Genomic DNA, 25,517 nt, shown 5'->3' on the forward strand with positions numbered 1-25,517 from the left:
GAATTTTTTATTTTTTCGCCGAAAGAAATCTCTTGAGAGATGTTTTTTTTCTAGAATTGGGTTGTACATCATATTAAGGTTATATTTGAATTCTGTAATTCGTTAATGCAGTAATACTGTTAAGAAGTTCCACATCGATAGAGGAATGAGAAATTGGTCTCTTTGTGTGGATTTGAACAAATCTTCCTCGTGAACTAGCCTTTGGGGTTGAGTTAGGCTCATGTGTTTCTTTATATAAACTTGGATAAAGCTCTCTGTATGAGCTTGTTTTGGGGTTGAGCTAGGCCCTGCCAATCCCAATTTGTTGTTCACCAATGTTGAACCCTTATTTATAAGTGTTCACGCTCCAGTTGAGGTCCACATGTATCGGTAGAGGGATGGGAAATTGTTCCACATACGTAGAGGAATAAAAAATTGATCACCTTATATGAACTTGGACAAACCTTCCTCAAAAAAATTATATTCGATAAATTAACCTGAAAAATGTTTGATACTATTAAGATCCTTTTACTAATATAAAGTAGCCGTCTTAGGCTTGTGCCAAGTAATAAAAAAGGCAATCAGAAAGAACTAAAATTTTCGATACATTCTAATAAAAACATTAGATTACAAACATTGGAAGTTACCCTTAAAGATACTAACAAACAATTTTTCATAGTGTTCTCCGTCTTATCAATTAAAATCTTACATACATGAAAAACATATATTTCTTCCTAATTTGCACACAAAAATATATACTAAGTTACTAAAATTCTCATCACTTTTCAATTTTAAAAACATCGAGTGTGGGTAAGTATTTTCCAATCAAACTTATGGGTTCTCTTCCCTTTCCATCCCCATCTCGAGCAACACCGCGTTCACCGGAAAATTCCACGTCAAGGTACTCTATTTTTGCCTCATTCTGTTCAACAATTGTGACAAATGATGCCACTACTACAAATTGGATAGCATGTTATGATCCTTCTAACAATACTTGGAATTATGTTACGTCGATCCCTAATTTGCCCGAAAATCACGTACTCAAGGACTTTGCGATGGTATCAGTCTTGAATTCACTATATATTATTGGTGGTCGACTCTGTAAAAAAGAGAAAACTCAAAATGTTCAATATGGAATCGATGAATTTTTCGATAGGGATATTGATGTGATGTCATTGGTGTTACGTTACGATGTTAATTCTAATCAATGGTCAAAATGTGCACCACTTAATGTACCACGTTACAATTTTGCCTATGTTGTTGAGGAAAATAAAATTTATGTAGCTGGTGGGCAATCAATGTTGGGTAGTGCTAGGGGTACTTCATCAACTGAAGTTTATGATACTTTAATTGATGATGGTCGATGGACTTTATTGACAAATATGAATAGGTCAAGGTGCAAATGTGTTGGCGTGACGTGGCAAGGGAAAATCCACGTGGTTGGTGGATTTGTACAGGGTGGAGGGTTTTCGCAATATGTTGACCGTTGTTCAGCTGAGCTGTATGACATGTCAACGGGTGAATGGGACCTCGTGGCGGGGATGTGGCAGTTGGATGTGCCAGCTAATCAAATTGTTGAGGTGGATGGTAGGTTATTTAGCTCCGGGGATTGTCTTAATGTATGGAAAGGTCATGTTGAGGTCTATGATGGGAAACTTAACATATGGTACATGGTTGAAGGTTCACAAAATAATATTTTCCCCTTTGAAGAAAATGGACAACTTATTCATCGACTATACTTAACAATGGCCCCAATTGGGACACATTTGTACTTTTTGGCAGGTTATCGGACAATCGATGATCCATCAAAAACAATATCAACAGTATATTCATTTGACACATCAGCAACGAGAGGTGCATGGAAGAGCTACGAACCAATACAAGAGGAAGGAGAAAGAGAGCTATGTAGTCATTGTTGTGTTGTCCAACTCTATTAGCTAGGGTGAGAGACTTTCTTAAGCAACAAAAAAAAATGTTGTACAATTTAGGTATTGTACAATTTTGATTTTGTATCTGACTACGTATATAGCAGACGCTTGGTTCATCAGACTGTTTTGTTTTTTTAGTAATCATTATCTCTTGCTTTTCAAGAAAACATAGAAGAAAGAGTGTGGGGTAATCCCTTTTTCCTTCACTAGAGGAAACAACCAAAACATTATGGTTTGCTTAAAATAAGAAAAGAGATTAAGCAAACATGATTTGATTATGTCTTTCTAGCTAGGCCCCTTACTACTATAATAGGTCTTTAAGCTTTATATGACATTTTTTATGTTAGCAAATAAATTAAATGATGATGATGTTGGACAAATGTCCCTACTTAGGTCTATGAAAACAAGTTGTTTTGTTGACAATTGATTTTTCTACAAAATGTCAATTGCCATTAAGGACTATAAAAAGATTAAAATCAAAATATTTTATGCTTTCCCCTAGCTAGTTACTAGCATGAAATCTATTTTTAAAATTTTCTTTTTAGGGATTTGCCTAAGTAGTAGACTAGTATTAGTACTAGATTAAAAGATTTGGTGAGACTTATTAGTGTGTTAAACTATGATTAATTGCTTTTTGGCTTGTCTGCAATCATTTCACTAGTCTTCAAGATACAATGATGTTTCCTTCTTTTTTTCCTACCCGGTGTTCTGTATTCATATTGAAGCTCGATTAAATACATATTCACGCTGAAAAGTCCCACGTGGATAAAGCGCTTCCAAACAAAGATAATTTCGCACCTAGGTGACTTGAGCCCGAAACTTCTGATTTAGGATGAAAGAGTGCTTACCGGCCACTCTACCACAACCCTTGTTGCTAAGATACAATGATGTTTGTTTTACATAGCACCAAATGCCTACTTTCATGGATCTTGCCTAAGCAAGAAGAGAGGTTCGAATAGAAGGGGTCATTTGAGTCTATCTAGAGCGTTTGATCATGAATTTTTTTTATTTTTCCTCCGAGCTGAACTCTGAAAACATGTTTGATCATAAAATTTCATAATTTTATTTGAAGTTGAATTTCAGAATTTTCAAAAATTTGAAAACAACAAAAATATATTTTCACTCCAAATTACTCGCGCAAAAAAACACCAATTTTTGTTCATGGCCAAATAGAAACAACATTTTTCATTTTAAAAACAAAAACTATTTTATTTAAATTTCACTTAAATGCCCCGTTATAAAGTATATAACTTCCTTTTTATTTCTCTTTGGCAACCTATAACAGAAATAGAATCTGTAAATTAGTTCCGAAAAATTTCACGTTTTATCAAATGACATTTTGCTCATAGTTATAACAATTTCTTTGGTACCGAAAATTATGTGAAATATGTTTCAAAGTAAAATTGAATATTGAGGAAATGAAGTTAGTATTGTATTGTACCTCCTCCATTTCAAAATAAGTAATATCTTAATAAGAAAAAATGTTCGTATCGCTTTAAAAATTTAAGACACAAAATAAGATCGGACATAGATATGGGTCTAGACTAGAAGGATCAAAAAGAGATGCAAACAGTGACTAACTTTATTACTTTAATAAAAAGAGTTGCAATTTTCACTGAAAAAAGCAAACAAAAATACTAAAATGTCATTAAAAGAATAGAAAAGACTGAGGAATTTGAGTCGGCCAATCCAATGACCAATTGCCAGGATACCAAGGGACAAACTGTGAGGATTTGTCCCTAATTTGTTTGACATATCACTAAAATTATTTTTTAAACGATATGTCATACAATGTTTTTAAAAAAAAAAAATTGTTTCGAGATAGAGATATTGCATTGGCAAATTATTAATTACTTAGATAATGTAATTATATTGTAAAAAATTTATGAAGTGTTGTATATGATTTTTTAATTGTAAATGAATTCAATAACTAAAATGAGTTGTTAGCAAGGTTGAGACTTGAGAGTTATTATAGTTTACTTAGTGACCTTCTTGCATTGTATTTTTTGTGATATGGTATTTCTTTAGCAATCGATGAAAAAAAGTAAAATTCAGAATTTATAAACATTAATCTCGACTCTCTCTGCTTCTATTTCTCCACACTTCAACTGGCAACAATATTTTTGATTGTTTTTCAAAAGAATACTCTCCAAGAATCATAAATATATATTAGTTTCTTAATCTATTTACTTCTTTTTTTAAAAAAAAAAAAAAGGCACTAAAAGGAATAGATGTGTAAATGCAAGACAATTATTTTACTTATCCATTATTTTAAAAATAAATTTCATTTTTTACATATCAAGAAAAATAATTATTTTTTTCATGTTTAAATTTACCTTTTAACATTAATAATTATTTCATGAATTATTTTTCAAGTTCTAACACTAAACATTACTATTAATAAAAATAATTATATCAATTATTATTTACTTGAGGAGGCAGATGCATGCATGTTTGACCAAATCCCAATCAGTGAGAGCGCACGTAAAAGTTAATTTTGTGTACTGCCATACGCCATCTCACGTGTGAATGTGATCATCCCTCTTCTTCCCGCATGCGCTACCCCTCTTTTGACACTTTTACCCTCCTATTTTACTTTTAAATAAACAAATTGCAACTTGAAAATATTTTTTAATTTTATAATCTTAAACGTATTATTTGAAAATTTTAAATTAGTTTTTTATAAAATTAAATGGATTAATAATAAAAATAAAACAAAGATATTAAAATAAGTGAAGTAGAGTAATTGTTTTGACTTGTTTAATTTCAAGTGAAGTCTTTAACTTTCATTGATAGATTAAATTTTTACAAAATTTTAATGAATATAGGCATCCAAACAAAAGAACTTCGATAAACTTTTTTTTTTTTTTTGTTAAAAACGAATATTCTAAATTTTAATTTTAATTGTTTGATTGAGAACTAGTTATTCTAGGATTAATTATCTTGTGATTAGTTATCCTGAAATAACTTATCCCACCATATATATGAGATAACTTATCACATCATTATGTTATAATTGATAAGATAAGTTATCTCTAACGTGTTAACCAAATAAAACATCAAAATTTTATTTAAAATTATTTATTTTTATTCATCACACCAAACGACTAACTAACGACGATCAGTCCATTTTGTTGGTGGAAACATGGAAAGTCTGACAATTTTAAGAGCTGACATGTCGGGTAGGGGCCCCTACGATTGATACAAAGAATATTTCTTATTTTGACTAATTTGCCCTTCTACCTTTTTCAGTATGGCACACAATGTACAGTTAGTTCCACGTCGGCATGATGAGCTGGAGATACTTTGCTGACGTGTATGATAAAAAGCTTATCAAGAACCACAGAGATGATAAGCCGAAGACGAGACGTGTCGTGTTGTGTCATGTCTAATCATCTCTCATATATATATTTAAGTGCATGTTTTCTTTTTACATGTTTAAATTATTATTTCAGTCTCGTTTTTCTCATTTTATTTTTTGATATCTTCATTCCTAATCTTGTTATTATTTTCATTATTTTAAAAAAAGAAGAACATCATATTATTATTGAGAGCAACTTTTTCAGTGATATTGATTTCACTTAACTACGAGCTGGTCCCCTTGATCTAACAATTCACTCTCAACTTTTTTTTGAGTCTATTGATGTGAGTTAACATAAAATAAATTTAACTTTTTGTGCACATCTCTCAGTGTACAACTTTGGATGAGAGGCTCAGAAAAATGAAAACAACAACTAAAAAAGATTAGTGAAAATGATATCTAGCACTTAGATCTATCCAAGGTTGAAATAGAAATTAAAGAATGAATCATATATAAACCAATTTTATTTTTTTGAAAATTCACAAAGTATGAAATTTAGAAATTTGTCTTGGTCTATATATATAAAAAATTAGAGAGGTCAAAGAGGCAAGTCATGTTCTTGTAGTGGAAAATTCAAAAGGGGAGCAAAGGAGAAAGCTTTTGTTTTTTCACAAGAAAGGGACCGCTAACATGCCTTCTTGATATATGAGATTTTGTGATGACACCACATCCCAATATAGTATTTCTCTTTCATAAATTTCACACAACGTATAATGATCGCGGTGTTCAGACTAATTTGCTCATATTTTAAGGGTTGGTTTGACCATGCGATATGGTATCATGATATGATATCATAATATGGAATTATGAGATGAATTGAAGTTTTGTGTGGACAAGTGATATAAAATTTTTGTGTTGTATATTTTCTCATAAACATAGAATCTCATAAGCTGTAAAACTATTAAAATAACCTCAATTATTTATTCAATTTTACTAAATAAACAAAAATTAATAAAATTGCATAATAAATTATTACAAAACTATTTGTTCTCCACTGAAGTAACTGTTTCATCTAACTTTAATTCAATAAAAAAAATTGAACATAAATTATAGTGTACTAGTCTTTAATATTACTCAACAATCGGTTGGTGTGAGTCAAAGTGACTATATGTTTGTGACAATAATAAATTTTAAGTCGGTGAGAATAATAAATTTTAAAAATTAATGATGTCATTATAAATTTTATTTACATATAAAATAAATTGTTAGTAGATATAAATATGAGGTTATTTTAACAAAATATAAACTTGTGGAATAATTTTTGTATTAGAAATATCTCAAATCATGATATGGAATTCTCATATCATGGTTTTTGAAGAACATGGAATCATGAGATGGAATCAACGTAAAATCACATGTCCAAATGATGATTCCATCTCACAATTCCATATGATAATATGATATCGCATGGTCAAACGCATGCTAAATATTTAATTTTGTATCTACTATAATTATTGATAGTATGTTCAAATATTTTTGATAAAAGAGTCACTTAAAATTATTAACAAATAATATCCATACGAAGAGAGATTTATTATTTTAAAATAACACTGATTATCTTTTACAAAAGATCAACGGTGGATATTAGCTAAACTCTTGATATATATGTACTACTATAGTCTGTAAACGAGCAACCCCTCTATCTTGTATATGTCATATTGGAATACTTCAAGCATCTTCATTAGTAATTATATATCAAAAGTCTTTTATTAAGAATTCACTTGAATAAACTTATAATTTATGATTTAAAAAATATTTAAAATATTATAAAATCATTTTAAAATTATTCTAACTTATATAAACATATTAAATAAGTCAATTTAAACTGGCTCAAATGTTAGCTTGTACCACTTAAAAGTGCATGATCTAGTCACATAAATAGATTTCTCATTGTTCTACCTTTTCATTTTCAATTATTGAGTCTAACCATATCCTAAAGGGAAAATATAAAAATGAATTATTCTGCATAAACAACTTTTGAAATACTTACTAATTTATTTGGGATTTTTTTTTTCTTTTGAAAAGGATCATCAAGTTGCTAGAGGAATAGTGAGACTTTTTGACATTAAAGAAGGACAAGACAAGTGGCTATTCCAAGTTAGACAGAAGCAGAAGAGTTATTGGGCTGGATATTAGGAAAAAGGAGCTGCCAGGGCCCATACCATTACTAGTGCATGCTCATTCATGTAATTTGCATCCACCAATAAAGTGGGACTTCAAACTTGTTTTATTATTTAATTGGGCCTGATGTTTTGTATGTTGTACTCTACTGTTCCATTGCTTGTACCTTTCATTTTCCTTGTTGTATTAATTTGTGTCACATACAAATTAAATAAGGATGTGTTCAAATGTCATAACAAGACTAGCTACATAGTGATAAATTCAGAAATTTCACTAAGCATGATCCCGAGAGGAAGAGTATTTAGCTAGGAGCTTTTGCTAGATAGACTTTCAGATCAATAAATAGAGTTGAGGTTATAGTTAAAGCCGCTAATAGAAAATCATGTTTGGACTTGAACCTCATAAACCACTTAAAAATCAATCTCTAATTTTGTGTTTAGGAGATACAATTCATATATATACATAAAAATAAAATTATTTTTTATATATTGTGTAATTTTTAATCGAATAGGTTCAAATGAACAGCCTAACCATCCCTAGATCCTGGCCGCACAAACCAACATTTACTAATGCTGACACAAAAAAGAAACACTCAAATGAGCAACAGTAATTATTAAGTAGTACTAGGTAAAAAAATAAAATGATTAAGCATACAGCTGTTTAGTTGACAATAATATATATCTCTAATTTTTTATATAATTCTTTTGGAGTTGCTCTAGTTACTTTACAAAACTTGCTTCTTTCTTGTTCACTTTTTCCTGTTTTAGACAAACAAAAGAGACTATGAAAATAATAATAACCTGAAGTTCTTTTCCAACTAAAGAAACCTTCTAAAATGTCATACTACCAACCAATGAGATATAAAAAGATAAATTGATTACAGTAAAATATAGGTTGGCAATTGACATCTTTTACATGAGTTTATCGAAACTTAATAGTTACATGACTTATGAATTGGATTTTATATATGTGTTGAACAATTTACTAAACAAGTACAAATAGGTATTTTCAAACCAAGTAAATAAATTATTCATGATAGAATTCTAAGGTTTGAATTCATACTGTTTAAATTTTTACTCCGTCTCCACTTTGTCTTAACAATTGATAATCCATGTCAATTATGAGAAATTTTGATTATCTTAACCTTGTTTATGTATTAAGATATATGTTCTTTTCAGTGTTTTAAAAGGCGGGGACATGAGGCGAGGTGTTTTATACAGTACAGGGTAAGGCCATGGACGGCTCTAATAAATCGGTGGCCTAAAGCAAAATTCGAATGGAGGCCTTAAATTCGAATATATATTTTTTATGAAGTTTATTATAGCCAATTATTTAATCTTTCTTGAGACATAATACTCATAATTTGTCAAACTTCTATTACTTCCTTGCTCTTTTATGAAAAATTATATTTTCTACAAATTATACGCGATAATTTTTAAAAAAAATATGTATAACCTACTGTATTTTTAAAAAATGAGGCCCCTCAAATTTTGGGGCCTAAGGCAGTTGCTTTTTTTTCAAAGCTGTAGAGCCGCCACTGGGTAAGGCGTAAGCCCCGAGATGCGGGGGCGTAAGTCTCGTATCTATTCAATTTTATAGTTTTATTACTAATAAAATAAGCAAAAGTAAACATTTCAATGATTTATGATTTTTATTTGAGATAAGTATTAATAATCAATAATGAAGGAAAAAAAATATTATAATTACTATTTGAGAAATATTATTATACCAATAATAAAATTATGATTTAAAGCAAAAAATGTTTTAAAAATTAATTAAAAACGAACGGGCGTACGTTTTTACGCCCAAGACTTATGTTTTTAATTTACGCTCCGGAGCGTTTTTGATACGCCATGCCCCGAGACTCAATATGGGACTCGCTCCAAAAACGTTTTTGAAAACACTAGTTCTTTTCATTGAATATTTTATTCATAAATAATGTGAGAGGTAGAAATCATGACTGAGACAATTATGTACCGAAATTATGATAAATAATTTGAGTCGGAAAAGTTAAAAACAAAATGGCTTTAATTAGCTCAACTGAAACAAAATTGAAAACTATTTCCCATGAAAAGGCCCTAGTACAAGATGATTCCAATATATGCCATGGGAGGAGATAAGACATGTCCATTTCAACTGTCAAATTTGATATTTCCAACTTGTGTGTGTACTTAAAAACAGAGCTGAGGATAAAGACAAAAACCTCTCAGACCTCAGTCTTCCTGCTGCTGCTGCACCATTTCAGCAGAGAGGCCCTCACTCACCTCATCTCTGACCAAATTCCAAAGCTTCTTCCTTTATTTCAAAATCAACCCATCTTCATGTTTTTCTCTCTCTTTTTAATGGTGTCAAAATCTTGAAAAGCCTCTGTAGTCCAAAGTTCTCATTTTTTTTGGTTATGTTGGTAGAAAGTTAGCATTTTTAGCAGTTCTTGGTTTGTGGGGTTTTGAATAAAACTCTGTATTCCCAAGTTCTTGTTTTTATTTTCTTATGTTGGTAAAAAGTTTGCATTTTTAGCAGTTCTTGATTTGTGGGGTTTCGAATAAACTTTGTATTCTCAAGTTTTTTTTTTTCTTATGTTGGTAAAAAATTTGCATTTTTAACAGTTTTTGGTTTGTGGGGTATTGAAAAAACTCTGTATTCCCAAGTCCTTGTTTGTTTTTTTTTCTTATGCTGGTACAAAGTTTGTATTTTTAGCAGTTTTTAGTTTGTGGGGGGTTTTGGATAAACTCTGTATTCTCAAGTTCTTGTTGTTTTTTTCTTATGTTTGTGAAAACTTTGCATTTTTAGCAGTTCTTGATTTGTGGGGTTTTGAAGAAAAAAATGGCAGAAGAAGAGAGTTGGGGTTGGCCACCATCACCCACTGGTTCACCAATGTACTTAACAAAAGATGATCATTGGACTCATTTTGATAACTCTGTTAATGCTGTTTCTTTTGGTTTTGTTGCCACTGCTATTCTCATATCTATGTTCCTTATCATGGCTATCTTTGAGAGGTTCCTCAGACCACCTTCTCCGCCGGAATTGACTCCCTCCGTTGGCCACCGCCGGCATGCAGACATTGAGTCTCAGTTAGGGTTCAACCACAAACTTGGCTATCCTACACCCAAAGTAAGTGTCTTTTAAGAATTTAGCTATCTATATCTTGTTTGTGTTCTTTCAGGGTCCTTTTTGGAAATACTCACTAGTTTCTATTTGTTTATCTGATTTTGAATTTAAGTTATTTTAAATGTATCAAAATGTCTTTTAATCTTGCAGTCTTAAACGCGTTAGGTGAAATCTTAGAATTAAAGAGTTGGCTGAAAAGTAAAACAAATTAATTGAAATGGAGCAAATAGTCTTCTGCTAAATGTCAGTTGGATTATTTATTGTTACATTGACCATTTGGGGTTTTGAAGTTTTTGTATTGTAGCTAATGTTAATTGTGAATTAGTCTAGGAAATGATGAACAGGAATTTGATGTTTCACCTTTTTTGTTTGGATTTTACATGAGTTGTTAGTATTTTGCTTTATTGTTACTTAGAAAGATAATTTATTTAAACAAAATATGTGTCAATGTATTTGTTGTTTAATTCATATAGGTTTTAATATTTCTCTGTGCTTTGCAGAATATATGTAGTATTGCAATCTTTAATTTGTGTTGCTGTTTATTAGAATGAAAACTGTCCCATCTAAGAAATTGTCATACAGGTTTAAATTCTACTATAATTGATATACCTGTGTGCCATTTTCAGTCACTAGAATAATAATTTCTTCCCTTTATTTCCCTTTTTATTTTATTATTAAAATATTCCATCTATTTTTCTCAAGTTTTCAAATTCTTATGTTTTGGGTGGGGTGGGGGATGGGCTAAGGTAAATATCCCATAATTTTTTGCAGAAACAGTAGAATAAATTCTCATTTCATAATTCTTGACTCATTTTCTCCAAGACTTGTGTCAGTGAGAGCATTTCAGAGGCTTTTAGTGACATTAATGTGGAATAACATATTTGATTCTTCCCATTTGTCCGTCCCTTAGTGGACAGAGTTATCTGGTATCACTTACTAGTGGTAAGTGACAGGTATCTCGTGGAATTAGTCGAGGTGTGTAAAAGCTGGTCTAGACACTCCGGTCATCTAAAAAAGAAAAAGTTGCTACTACTTTACAGCAGAAACCCAAGTTGTGGAACTATAAAAGATGATAAATAATATTTTAAGAAGTCTATGAATTATAAAACTATATATTTGCATGTGCATATTCTTCATAATGTGATACACAAGAAAACACTCACATTAATTTTGTGTTTGAACAATGGCCCTGGCCCCTCTTCCATTTAAGAAGTTAGCTTTTCAGTTGGTCCCCTTTTAATAAGATCTGGGGACTTTATGCCTACTTGTTGTTTTTCTGTTGTATATTAAGTCTTTGCCCCCACTCCTTGTTCATCACCTCCATTAATATATCCCATCACCAGTCACCACCAATGTTAATGATGTCCTCCATGGAATACTCCTGGAATGGAGACAGATTGCCAACCCTGAGAAAATCTTTGTTTTTTCTTGTTTACTTTATCGAATTCATATTATATCTTTTGAGGGGTTTTGCCCATTTAGTAGTCTTAGGTTGTGTTCGGTATGGAGGAAAATGCTTTTCCAATTTCTAGGAAAAACTATTTCCTTAATAATAAGGAAAATGATTTCCCTAGTGAAGTCATTAGGGAAAAACAAGTTTCACAAGTGGCATTCTGCATTAATTGTATCCTCCCGGTCATCCAACACACCTCATATTCAATCCCACCCCAATTGTCACCGTCCCCAGTCTCCCTCTCCCTCTCCACCTCTGATCATATTTGTCTAGATTATATAAAAACATAATCTAATGTTTTAGGATAATATTTCTTGCTTATTTAATTAACACAAAAAAATAAGCAAGAAACTCACTTTTAAAAAAAAAATAAAAAAGACATTATCTTTTCGTACCAAACGACTAATATTTGGGACTGGAGGAAGTAGTATATCTTCTCTCCACCCTGTACTACTGCTACATGCAATTATAGACAGATAGCTTCCTTTTGCTGTCATAACTAACAATTCTTCCAATCTTTTTCTCCTTGTATGAAATCGACTTTATGTTAAACCATCCGCAAATTTTTCCTTTATTGGTACTTTTGTCCCCCTTCTCTTTATCCTGGTGCCTTTTTGTGTGGAACTTCACAACTTTTAAAATGATTTATCTTCTTAGTCCCTGCTAATCCTCCTTCTTACAGATGCACAAACAGGCTTAATATGCTTAACCTGTTTCAAGTTTAGAAACTAAGTATGCGCGTTTGGTTGCAGAATTGATTGGAATTCAGAAACATAATTTTTTAAAGTTGAAGTAATGTTTTAACTTACATTTCACTTGAATTTTTTTCTAAATAGTATGATTGGAAAAAGATTTTTCACTTGAGAAACTGAGTTGACCTTTTGTGTGTGTGTTTGGGGGGGGGGGGGGGGTGAGTTTTTATGTGCTGGAAGGCACTCATTGGTACCCATATTTATCCCCCATAAAATAAAACATTCAGCCTGGATTCCACCAACCAAACATAATGTGAAATGTAAAGGAATCATAGATGAACATGTACAATTAACCTTTAGGAAATTAAATATAGAAAGCTAAAGTGAGTCAGAAGGTAACATATTGTATATTATCACACATAGTGATGTTCAGAGTTAGGTTGGCCTACAATTATTGTGTGTTTTAGTGCCCAACTAAGTTAGAAGGCCATCGAATAATTTAGCTATGGTTCATTGGTTGGTTGGCATATGGATAATCCTTCGAAAGACTTGGATTCATCTCTTCGTGTTCCTTGCTTCTAGCAGCTAAACTACACATACATATATACAAGATCAAACACCTAGTCCCTCTTGGATAACATAACCAAGAGTGGGAGAATCTTAATAACTTGCAGTATATATATCTGACAATAGAAAGATACAAAAGTGTCGATAACAAGTCTTTTAGCAGTTGCGATTTGTTATATTGTACCTCTTAATCGTCTAGTTTACTTTTACTACAAACATGAGCCTGAGAGCAATCCTCTGAACATATATTATTGAGCTTTCTATGAAGGTAACATTTGATTGCATCAGGTATCTACCAATGCCAGAGAAGTTTCAGTCTTGATGCCCGGAAATGACATTCCAACTTTTATTGCTCATCCTGCTCCTGTACCTTGTCAACCGGAACGCAATCCATGGCCTTCCCATCGGCAGAATCCTATACCCAGTGTCATAATTTCCAACTCAAACGTGTCATCCTAGCTCTTCTTAACTTGATGATGCATAAATCAGAAAATGCCAGTTTTATGGAATTATGAAGGGTAACCTGAGCATATATTTTGAGTTTCCCAGTTGGGATTTTGGGTTATGTACATAGAATTTTCTCAGCTGGTTTGCTCTTTTTTGTACCCAAAGCTTCAGTAAAGAAATAGCTAAAGAGGTTTTAGCTTGTCTATGTTGTCAATATGTTCCATAATGGTATTCTAAGCATATATCCTCTTGAATTCAAACCTAGTTAACTGTTAATTCTCACAAAACCTACTTCAAATTTTCCGATTTCAAAGGAAAAGCTGAGATGAGAGCTATACCTTCTTAAAACCAGAAAAATAACTGCTATAAAGTACTTCCTCCGTCCAGTTCTATTTGTCATGTACAAAAGTCAATTTGACTTGTTTTCAAAGTTAAATTAGATTACATTAATTTGATATTTTAAACAAAAAATTTATATATTCAAAAATTATACGAAAAGTACTATAAATTGCAATTTTTTGCATATCAAAATGATGAATGTAGTAAGGGTATTTTCAGTATTAGCATATGAATTGGGCCAATGGAACCAGCCTTCAAATTTCATATGAAGTACAAAATGGGGCAAGGACATAATTAGCCATCCGAAAATATTGATAACCGAATGACCACATAAAATCAAAAGATATTATAGGCAATATAAATATATACACTTCTTATACAATATCTGCACACATATTATACTTGGCGTATACTGTATATCCACTAATTTTGGGTATTTAGTAAAGGCAACGATCGAAAATATCCATCTCAGCGAGGATTGACGAATGGGTGTTGAAATTAGTTGATGAGTCGATATTTTCGACAATTAAATCTCTTAAAAGTGGTTGATAAGGGACTTAGGGTGTGTTTGGTATGATGGAAAATGTTTTCATGGAAAATGTTTTTCTAAAAAATGTTTTTCTGGAAAATAAGTTGATTTTTGACTTATTTTCTCATGTTTGGTTGGTAAGTAGAAAATATTTTCCAAAAAAGATTTTTTAGTGTTTGATTTATGAATGAAAGTTATTTTTGATAAAATATCTCTTTTTTTACTAGAGAGTAGAAAATAATTTTTGAATTGAAAATATTTTTTAAAAAAAAACTTAAATTTTTTGGGGGGAGGGGTGGCGGGGGTAGGGGTGAGAAGGGGTAAAAAAAAAATTGAAATTAAAAATATTTTTTAAAAACAAACTTTTTTTTTTGGGGAGGGGGGAGGGTGGGGCTGGCTGGGGAGGGGGGTCAGGGTAGGGGTGGTGTGGGGGTGTAAAACAAAAATTTGAAATTGAAAGAATTTTTTATAAAACTTTAAGTTTATTATTATTTTGGGGGGGGGGGGGGGAGGAGCCTGAGAGTAAGGGTGGGGTGAAAATAAAATTTTGAAATTGAAAATATTTTTTAAAAACAAACATTAAATTATTTTTTTTTATTTTTTTTGGGGGGGGGGGGGATAGGGGCTGGCGGGAGGGGGGGTAAAAAAAATAAAAAAACTGAAGTTGAAAAATGTTTTTTAAAAATAAGCTTTAAATTTATTTTTTCAACAAAAAAATTATAATTTGAAGTTGGAGGAAAGTTTTGAAAAATGTTTTCCTTCAGTTTTGAAGGAAAGTCATTTTCCTTGAATTTGAGGAAAATGAGTTTATTTGAAAAATATTTTTCAAAACATTTTACCCAACCAAACATGAGAAAATTGGAAAACATTTTCCAAAAAATGATTTCTTTCGTACCAAACACACCCTTAATTTGATATTATTTGGTGGAAAAATAAGATTTCAAACTCATGACATTTATTTGAGCAACTTTCACATATAGCAAACACAAAATTCATATTTGTATGCTATAGCAAAGTTTGCATAATTGCGTTCCATAACAAACATAAATATGTATATTTCGCTATACATATACAAAAGAAAGCAATTGTATAATCTGTTTTGGTATACATATACAAAAAGATCAATTGTATAAAGTGAGAGAGGCGAGTGAGCGAGCGAGATCTGGAAGAGTGGCGAGCGAGATCTGGGAGAGAGGAGAGAGGGGAACGAAAATACATGTATATATACAATTTTCACGCATTTTATACATTTGTGTTTTTATATAAGGTGAGAGAGGCGAGTGAGAGAGCAAGATCTGAGAGAGTGGCAAGCGAGATCTGGGAGAGGGGAATGAAAATATATGTATATATACAATTTTCTCTCTTTATACAAATACAAACACATGTTATACAATTTGCGTTTTTTGTATAAAGTGAGAGAGGCGAGTGAGAGAGCGAGAGGGAAATGAAAATATATGTATATATACAATTTTCTCTCTTTATACAAATACAAACACATTTTATACAATTTGCATTTTTTGTATAAAGTGAGAGAGGCGAGTGAGAGAGCGAGAGGGGAATGAAAATATATGTATATATACAATTTTCTCTCGCTTTATACAAATACAAACACACTTTATACACTTGCGTTTGTATAAAAAACGAGAGAGGCAAGGAAGAGAACGAGAGTGGCGAGCGAAATTCACCAGGAGAGAGGTGAAATAGCAACAGTTTGTTATGAGATACAATTAAATCAAACTATATTTATAACATTTAATTTAAATTAATAGTTTGATGTTATATACAATTTTCCCTTTAATTTAACCCATACATTGCGTATTACAATCTATCTTTAATGTCTTCCTTATCTTATGCCGCCAGAGTTTATTCTCTTCACTCACTTCTCTTGTATTCAGAAGATTAATCCTCCGGCAATAATAAATTCCAATTCAAGAAAAATTAAAATTACGAATTTATAAAGTTCAATTTTTTGAATCCTACTCAGATCAAAACTAAATACTCATTCAAAGTTGGAGACGGAGGTACTTGAAATTTAATTTATGAATTTTAAATTCTAATCTTTTTGAATAATTGAATTCTATGTTAATTCTTTTCTTGTCTCAATTTATGTGCTATTTTTATTTTTTGAAAGTAAATTTAACAAATCTTTGAAGTAAAACTAGATTAGATCAACTCAATATTTTAAAATTAAAATTTAAGTATTAAAAAGTTACATGAAATATACTTCTCTAAGTTATAACTTGTCTCATATCAATATAATTAAAGATTTTAATTCAAAATTTACGTAATTTAAATCTTGACAAACAAAAAGTTTTAAAAGTAGTCAATACATATCCAATAAATTTTTAAAATAAATACATAATACAAATAGAAACTATTGAATTCGATCAAATTAATATCCCAAACCGTGTAAAAGAAAGCAATAATAGACTATACTTACTATTTTAAGAATTGTCAGAGACAATGATTATGAAGCACGAGCCATCGGGGAATGACTTGTCCAAAAATGTTGAGGAGTAGTTGGATTCTTGTGTTTTTTCTTTCAATTAATTCTCTCCATTCATTTTTATTTTCGAATTTCAATATAATCAAGAAATATTAGAAAGACCAATTAATTAATTATTTTTCAAGAGTAAAGACGATTAAGACACGTACTTACATGATTGGAGGAAACAATTATGGGACCGGGGAGGAGAAAGAAAACAAAAAAAGGGTCCCTAGTTCTACCATTTAGTAACATGGGATTTAAGGAGGGAATGCAAAATTTAGATTGAAAAGAAAGAAGGCTAAGGGTGTGATTGGTAAAGAAAACTATTTAGTATTGTAGTAACTTTTTTTCTAGTGTTTGGTAAGTAGAAATATCGAGTAGCATTTACATATAATCTTAGTCCATGTAGGGGTGAATAGGATGAAATGTCACTTACGAAACTTGTTTTTTGAAAGTCATTTTCCTGATTTTCCGAGAAACTTGTTATCCTAGTCAGTTGAAAACAAAAGAGCTGGAATCATATTGAATAATTGGTCCCAGTTTAAGGAAAATCCTTACGGTAGTCTAAGCACCACAGATTATTCTGAAGACTTGTAAATTCAAATCTGAATACCAATATTCCATAGCCATTGTTTTTATGAGCTAGCAACATGAAGTCTACTAGTTTCTTCTTGTTTGTATTCTTGCTGTATTTGAGTCACTTCAAATGTGATTCTAGGGACAGCATAACTTCAAGGAACATATTATCAAACAAAACGAAAATTCTTGTGTCAGCTGGACAGATATTCGAGCTGGGACTCTTCAACACACGATCTAGAAATTATGTTGGCATATGGTACCGGGTGAGTCCCAAAACTATTGTGTGGGTTGCCAATAGGGACAAACCAATTCCCTTATCAGATGAAATTTTGGCTATTGACATTGATGTCGATGGTAATCTCAAAGTGTTGGACTCAAAGAAGAACTCTTATTTTTCAACAGGACTCGTTAGTGCATCTTCTTCTAAGCGTACAGCAAAGCTCTATGACTCAGGAAATTTGGTTTTAATTGATGAATTGTCAGGCAAGAGATTGTGGCAAAGTTTTGACAACCCCACTGACACCTTCCTTCCTGGTATGAACATGGACAGTGCATTGAAGTTGACTGCTTGGAGGGTTACCCAAAACGATCCCAGCACTGGAGATTACACGTTTCGGCAAAGTCAAAGAAAATTTGAGTACAACATACTACACCAAAAGACGGTCCTTCTCTGGAAAGGCTCTGCTCCAGCTGCTTATGCCAAACACTATAGTTTCAATGAACTTCCCTCTCTTGTGGGATCAATGTTAACCAATTTCAGTTTGAATACAAAACGACAATATACCCCGAAATTGAACAAGTCACGGACTGATGATGTTTCATCTGTGCCAAACTTTAATTACACAAGGCTACTACTGAATTCCTTAGGGGAAATACAATTATATGGCTGGAGTAACGAGAGTACAGGGTGGTTACAAATATGGTCAGAACCACAAGGTCCATGCGATGTGCAGGACACTTGTGGGAACTTTGGAATTTGCAACAGTGGGTTTATGTCTCGGTGCAAGTGTTTGCCAGGATTTGACCCTATTTCTCCAGAAGAATGGACGGTTGGGACTTATACTGATGGTTGTTCAAGAAAGTCAGTTAGTGGTTGCAACAAGAAGTCAGAATTTGACACATTCTTAAATATGCACTTTATGAAATTTGAGGATTCAGACATGCCAGATGTGGAGACTAAAAGTGAAGAAGATTGCAGAAAAGAGTGTCTAAGAAACTGTAAGTGCATAGCATATTCATATTTTGAACAACCTAGAGCAGAGAGAGAAACTTCTAGCACTGTACCTAGTTGCTCGATTTGGACGAAAGATCTCAACAATCTTCAGGAGAACTATACTGGTGGCCTCAACCTCTCTGTCCGCATAGCAATTACTGATATTGGTACTTCCTTTCACAATTTGCCTTAACTTTGCAGGCCATACCTTGTATAAATACTATAAGATCAGTATCAATTTTAGACAAGTAGAGATTTTTCTTCATTGGACAACCTATGTAGTCTGGTACAGATAATTTTTATCCAAACAGGCCTTCCTTTGCCAATTGTTCTCTCCACCTCATCCCCCCTCAACCCCAAAAAAGAAAAAAAGAAAAAAATGTGAGTAAATCATTAAGTAGAATAATATCTTGTTCAACTATAATGTGAAGACATGGATAATTGAAGTTCATGACAAGAATATCTATAATTATCATTTTGCAGGAGCAATAACAAGGAGAAATTGTAAGCCTTGCGGCTCAAACATTATACCTTATCCATTGAGCAGTCAACCAAATTGTGGGGATCCTTTGTATTATAGTTTCTCTTGTGATGATTTAACTGGAGAAGCACGTTTCCGGACACTGACTGGCTCATATCCTGTCATTAACATAAATAAGGAAAACAGAACATTTGTAATACAAGTGCGTGCAGAAAATGCTGGTAATTCATGTGATACCAAAACTCAAGTTTTATGGCTCAATCAGTCATTACCCTTTCATCGTATAGATCGGTGTGATGAAGGAAAATCACAAAACCTCAGTCCTGGTGGATTAAGAAATGAAATACACATCATGTGGAAACCACCACCAGAACCTACATGCAAAACTTCTGCAGATTGTGTGGATTGGCCAAATTCCAGTTGCAATATCAGGGAGGGACAAGGTCAGAGAAGGTGTCAATGTAATCAATACTACAAATGGGATGATTTAGCGTTAAATTGTACCAGAGGTATGTTAAGACTAACTCCAGCTCCTTGTTTTATAATTCATGCTTGACTACAGGTCTACAGAGTCTTTAGTTGTTAGTCTAATCTTTACCTGGTCCTTAGCATGTAGTGCCACTATTATTCTTAGTGCCTAGTAGTCAGCGGTAGTTGCTCTAGTTTTATGGTTAGTGGGTTGTTATTTGAACAGGAAAGTATGATGAAACCTACATGGTCTTGGATGTCTATATAAAGGTCATCATTTACCTTGAATAGATGCCACTGCTAAGTTATTTTCAGTAGCTATGTCTATTTTAATTCATTAAAAGCACAACATATTGTTGGCAACAGTCCAAAGATACTCTTAACATTGTGTGATATGTTCGCATTAAGCCAAACCCGCCTGATTTTTCTCAAAAGGTCTCACACCACCACTACACCTTATATGTCTTATTTTTCCTTTTTCAGCTACCAATGTGAGACTTTGTTCGCACACCCAATCATCTCCACTTCAAACTAAGTTTCACATGACTCATCACCTTATGGGCTCACCCATATCAATCTAGTATTTATGGCCACTGAAGCCCACTGACTTATTGTTTGTGTATGCATTTCCACAGCTATGGGTAAAGGTAGTAAATCGGCACGTAGATGTGCAAAGACACTAAGTCGTGCCCCAAGCCACCACTCTGCCATATTCATACTCATCTTGCCGAACCATTGACTCTATATTAGTTGTTGGGCTAGAACAACCCAAAGGTACTCTTAACATCGTGTTGTATTGTCCAAAAGGCCCCACACTATTAAGAGTATCCAACAATTTATGTAGCTTTCTTTTCTTCTCTACTTTCACGTGGGACTTTGTTCACACACACCCAATCTCCCTCTCAATCGAGTATTCATGGTTAACTTTGAGATTAATTGTGTATCACTCCCATCAACCGAGTATTTACGGCCACCAAACTACTGGCATCTTTTGTGTGCACCTTCAAAGCTACAGGTAAGGGTAGCAAATCCACCTGTAGATGGGAAAAGACACTAAGCCGGGTCTAATGCCATCTCCATACTCGTCCAGCCAAGCCACTGGCTTTGATACCAGTTGTTGGGCTAAAACAACCCAAAGACACGCTTAACATGATGTGATATTGTCCGCTTTGGGCCAAGCATGTAGAATTTTCCACAGAAGATCTCACACCATGAATAGTACAATTACACCTTATATGTAGCTTCTTTTCCTTTTCAACTATCAATGGGGAACTTTGTTTGCATACCTAACAAGGTGTGGATCACCACCCACAAATCCTTTTAGTTGTATCCTCCATTTTATTCGTTTCAATTTCGTTTGGTTCAGAGCATGCAGGACAAAGAGGATGGAGTGGAGAGAAGGCAACATCCTTGAATCTCAAAGTCCTGATTATCTCTGTCAGTCTAACTGCTGCTGGAACTATAACCATTTGCTATGTGATTATCTACCATAGAAAAAAGGTGGCAAGAAGGAAAGGTAACAAATAGCACAAGCTTTTATATATATATATGTATGATATATATTGTGAATTTGCTGCTAATTTTGAACTCACAGAAGCCAAGAAAATAAGTTTGGGGAATGGGATAGAGTACTTGTCCGAGCGTGGAGGTTCATCTAAATATTTGGTAACCGAAGATGATAAGAAACGGATCGATCTCCCATTTTTCAACTTGGAAAGCATACTAGTCGCTACGGACAACTTCTCAGATGCAAATAGGCTTGGTCAAGGTGGATTTGGCCCTGTTTACAAGGTGGTGGTTCTCACATGTACATATATTGTTTATTTATACCATTTTTAAAATCATCTTTCTAACTAGAGCTAATATTGTACGTACAGGGTAAGTTCCCTCAAGGACAAGAAATGGCAATTAAGAGGTTGTCAAGTCATTCTAGTCAAGGTGCAGAAGAATTTAAAAACGAAGTAATGTTAATTGCCAAACTCCAACACAGAAATCTAGTCAGACTTTTGGGCTACTGCATCGAGGAAAACGAAAAGATCTTATTATATGAATATATGCCCAACAAAAGCTTAGACACCCGTATTTTTAGTGAGTCTACTTACTTTTCTTCTGAGAACTTGGCTCCCCTCCATTATAGAATCTCTCCGGTTGGTTCAGTGAACCTCTAAATTTCATTATACATACATACAGATAGATATAAGGGTCAATCAATATTTATTTAACTAAACCATTGTTCAACTAAAACTTTGCTTTGTTGGGGTCATTATTATTACATTGGAAAACAGAAAACAAGTATCCGAAATATATTGCTTTTGGTGTGGAAAGATTTTCTTACCATTCATCAATGGTAAAACAGTGAAAGAATGTATTAGCAAAAGCTTAGGAATTAGAATGCATAATTTCTGTAATTGGTGAAAACTAAGATTTCAGTGTGATTTAGTTGTTCTTTGAGTTCACTCTACACAAATACCTCGGGTACTACTACAAGGGGATTAAGTTTCTTAAGGACACAATATAAATTCAACTTTGACTTGATGGGCTTGTTCTCGGATAGTTCTCTTGAGACATTTATCAAACATATTGGGTGTGTTTGGTATGAACGGAAAATGTTTTTCTAGAAAATTAAGTAGATTTTTGACTTATTTTCTCATGTTTGATTGGCGAGGGGTGGGAGGCTGGTAGGGGTGGAAAAAAAAATTGAAGTTGAAAATATTTTTAAAAAATAAACTTAAATTTTTTTTTGAGGGGTGGAGGGGCTGGTAGGGGAGTGGGTGGGTCGGAGAGTTTTGGAAAATATTTTTCATAAGTTTTGAAGGGAAGTCATTTTCCTTAAATTTAAGGAAAATGAGTTGATTTGAAAAACACTTAACCCGAAAATTGGAAAACATTTTCCTTCCCATTTTAAGCAAACATATTTGATTTCTAAAAAACTGCTACCTTCAATTGTTCTTTTGATCATCAATTGGTTTCGTTTTTGCTAATGTTGTGATTTTCTACTTGTTCTGCAAGATCATAGTGTACGCCCATTGTTGAATTGGAATATCCGCTTCGAAATCATATTGGGCATTGCTCGTGGACTTCTTTATCTACACCACGACTCCAGAGTACGTATCATTCATAGAGATCTAAAAACGAGCAATATTCTATTAGACGAAGAGATGAATGCCAAAATATCAGATTTCGGCTTGGCCAGGATTGTTGAAGGCAGAAGTATTGATGCTAAGACGCAAAAAGTTGCCGGAACTTAGTAAGTATATATGCTTTCAGTTTAACTTTCTGCAAAAAATCTTATGAAAATACAAGTACATGGTGCTAATCGGAAAATTGTGCAATCACCTGTTTATAGAGAAACCCTAGGGAGCGGCCTTGTTTCATGAACTAGCCTCTCTCAAATCTCCGATCAGGAACTCTTCATTGACAGTGTCACCGGAGCTAGATGGATCTTAATTACCGGCATGATATTGTTTCCCGGTAGTATCAAGTATCATCAACTCCAGAATTGAGTTGTGCTATCATGGCGGAGCCACCTAATTACTTGGCGAATAGAGTTAAATGTTAGCTATTATTAATATACCTATCTTAAAAGAAAATTTGCAAATCCTCGCCACAGGCCCTTTTTATCTCTCATAGAATACGTTGTTATTTAAGATAATTAATCCTAAGATAACTTGTTCGTTTAATTGTACTAATTCTTATCTTGTGTTATACAGCGGCTATCTTGCACCAGAATATGCATTGGAAGGACTTTTTTCAATCAAGTCTGATGTTTTTGCTTTTGGAGTGGTTGTACTGGAAATCATTAGTGGAAACAAAAACTTGGATGTTCTTGAAGACACAAACCTCTTGGGTCATGTAAGTACCAAAATACTTTCTCTATTTAGAACATGTAATCTTAGGACATAAACGAAATGTGAAGATTGACATATAAATTAAGTAGGCCTTCTGTCCCAATTTATATGAATATTGGGCATCGTTGATAACTCGAAATTAAATATAATTACAGGCTTGGAAACTATGGATGGAAAATAAGGCATTGGACATAATGGACCAAAGTCTAGTGGATACATTCAATGAAATTGAAGTAGTAAAGTGCATAAACATAGCACTTTTATGTGTGCAAGAAGATCCAGGTGATAGGCCAATTATGTCAGATGTGATAATTATGCTTGGAAGTGATAGCATGCCTCTTCCAAGACCCAATCAACCAGCTTATGTCACAAGGAAAAATTACACAATAGGAGCAAGCACATCATCCTCCTCTTCTTATAATTATAATAATTACTATAATTATGATTCATTCACTGGCTCCAAAAATGAGTTGACCATCACTGATATGCAAGGCCGATAAATAGTATATAGTAGTAGTAAGTTTTGCACGATATGGACTTGTTAAATACATATTCTAAGGTTAGTGTGAATGACAATATTTATGTAGTAGGCGGATCTACGTAGAGGAGAGGGAATGCAAGGGCACCCGAACACTCGAGAAGAACTTCATGTATAAATATATCTCGAGTATATATATGTACTCCATTAAAATCTATGTGTGTTAGCATATATATATTGAATGTAAATATAGTAATTTGTATATTATGATAAATATAGGGCTAATAGGTTAGGGTTAGCGGTACTATTGTCAACTATTCTCTTGTATGAGCACGCAATTGAAGCAGACATGTTGATGCTCAGCTTTGTGCTTATAGTAATTCTTGGATAGTACTAATACTTTGTACTGGTAATAAAATCCTTGTTAATCCTCTAAATGTTGCATTAGTTTTCTTTTAATCTCTATATATTTTAAACTCTTGAAATTATTTATTTACTATAGTAATAAAGTAAAACAATTTATTTGTCTTTTTCCTCTTGTTTTATCATGAAAGTTGTAAGTAGAATAACTACAAATTAAAATCATGGCACAAAATTGACACCCATACTGTTATCCTTCTGTATCTCAATTTTATGCAGGTTGCAACAAAAGACATGAAAATTGAATATTGAAACACAGAAATGGTCCTATATAGGCCAAGTCAACTTCATAAGTATGGGCTGAAAAATAACATTTGTGTGGCAAAGTATATATACACCGCGAAGATATGGGTAATATATACTGTGGAATCTATAATATGATGAAATAGCTAACAACAAATTGACAAATTATAGTAACGGATTCATCGATCTTTTTCAGGAGCTATATATGCATAAATAAATATGGACCACTGTATATATATAGTCCAAATGATATATTATATATGTACTACTATATAATAACGGCTATAAATAATATTGACATTTCCATGAGGAATTGAATTCAAATTCTCCATATAATGTCAGGGGACCTTTATATTGTATCGTATTAGTATTAGTTACAATTTTGATGATGCTGACAATTTCAGATATTCAAGGATTAAATGCATGTTCTATTCTAGATTAGTGAGGCCTTTATTGGTTAATATTAGCAATGTATGCTGTAAAGTAGTGAAGGTAGTTGTGATAAATATGGTGCCTACTTTTAATCTTGTCTTGTGAACCCCATACATACATATATATATATATTAATAACTAGTTTAATTGAGATCCATGGATATGTAGAGAGATTTGGTCAAAGTTTCACATTGGCCTAACCAGCTGTGTAGAGCCAGCCATAAATATACAAACTTATCAAATTAAATCCCAACAACCTATTTGCTCCATTCCCCTTTAGTACTCTCATCATGATCACATGCATCTTCCATTACCTCTTTGCCCTTTTTTATACACAACTTGT

The 25,517-nt window shown here is 32.8% G+C and overlaps 3 protein-coding genes across 3 annotated transcripts; all 3 read left to right on the top strand.

The window, feature by feature from the left end:
• The first annotated feature begins 812 nt into the window (after positions 1-812).
• Positions 813-1,916, top strand: LOC125822970 (uncharacterized). Its single transcript, XM_049502427.1, has one exon. It carries the CDS (start codon positions 813-815, stop codon positions 1,914-1,916), a length of 1,104 nt encoding a protein of 367 aa, XP_049358384.1.
• Positions 1,917-9,569: 7,653 nt separating this feature from the next.
• Positions 9,570-13,668, top strand: LOC125822235 (uncharacterized). The gene is made up of 2 exons (XM_049501616.1): positions 9,570-10,500; positions 13,498-13,668. The coding sequence occupies exons 1-2, from the start codon at positions 10,213-10,215 to the stop codon at positions 13,666-13,668; spliced, it is 459 nt and encodes a 152-aa protein (XP_049357573.1). The 5' UTR covers positions 9,570-10,212.
• Positions 13,669-17,565: 3,897 nt separating this feature from the next.
• LOC125822337 (G-type lectin S-receptor-like serine/threonine-protein kinase At4g03230) lies at positions 17,566-24,312 on the top strand. Its single transcript, XM_049501730.1, has 8 exons — positions 17,566-18,971; positions 19,288-19,794; positions 21,120-21,269; positions 21,351-21,544; positions 21,631-21,841; positions 22,763-23,000; positions 23,464-23,605; positions 23,757-24,312. Exons 1-8 carry the CDS (start codon positions 17,663-17,665, stop codon positions 24,099-24,101), a joined length of 3,096 nt encoding a protein of 1,031 aa, XP_049357687.1. The 5' UTR covers positions 17,566-17,662; the 3' UTR covers positions 24,102-24,312.
• Positions 24,313-25,517: the final 1,205 nt, after the last annotated feature.

This window comes from Solanum verrucosum, unplaced genomic scaffold (genome assembly GCF_900185275.1).
Source record: "Solanum verrucosum unplaced genomic scaffold, falcon-dt-bn FXZP01000103.1, whole genome shotgun sequence".
In the NCBI taxonomy this organism is placed as follows: Eukaryota; Viridiplantae; Streptophyta; class Magnoliopsida; order Solanales; family Solanaceae; genus Solanum; species Solanum verrucosum.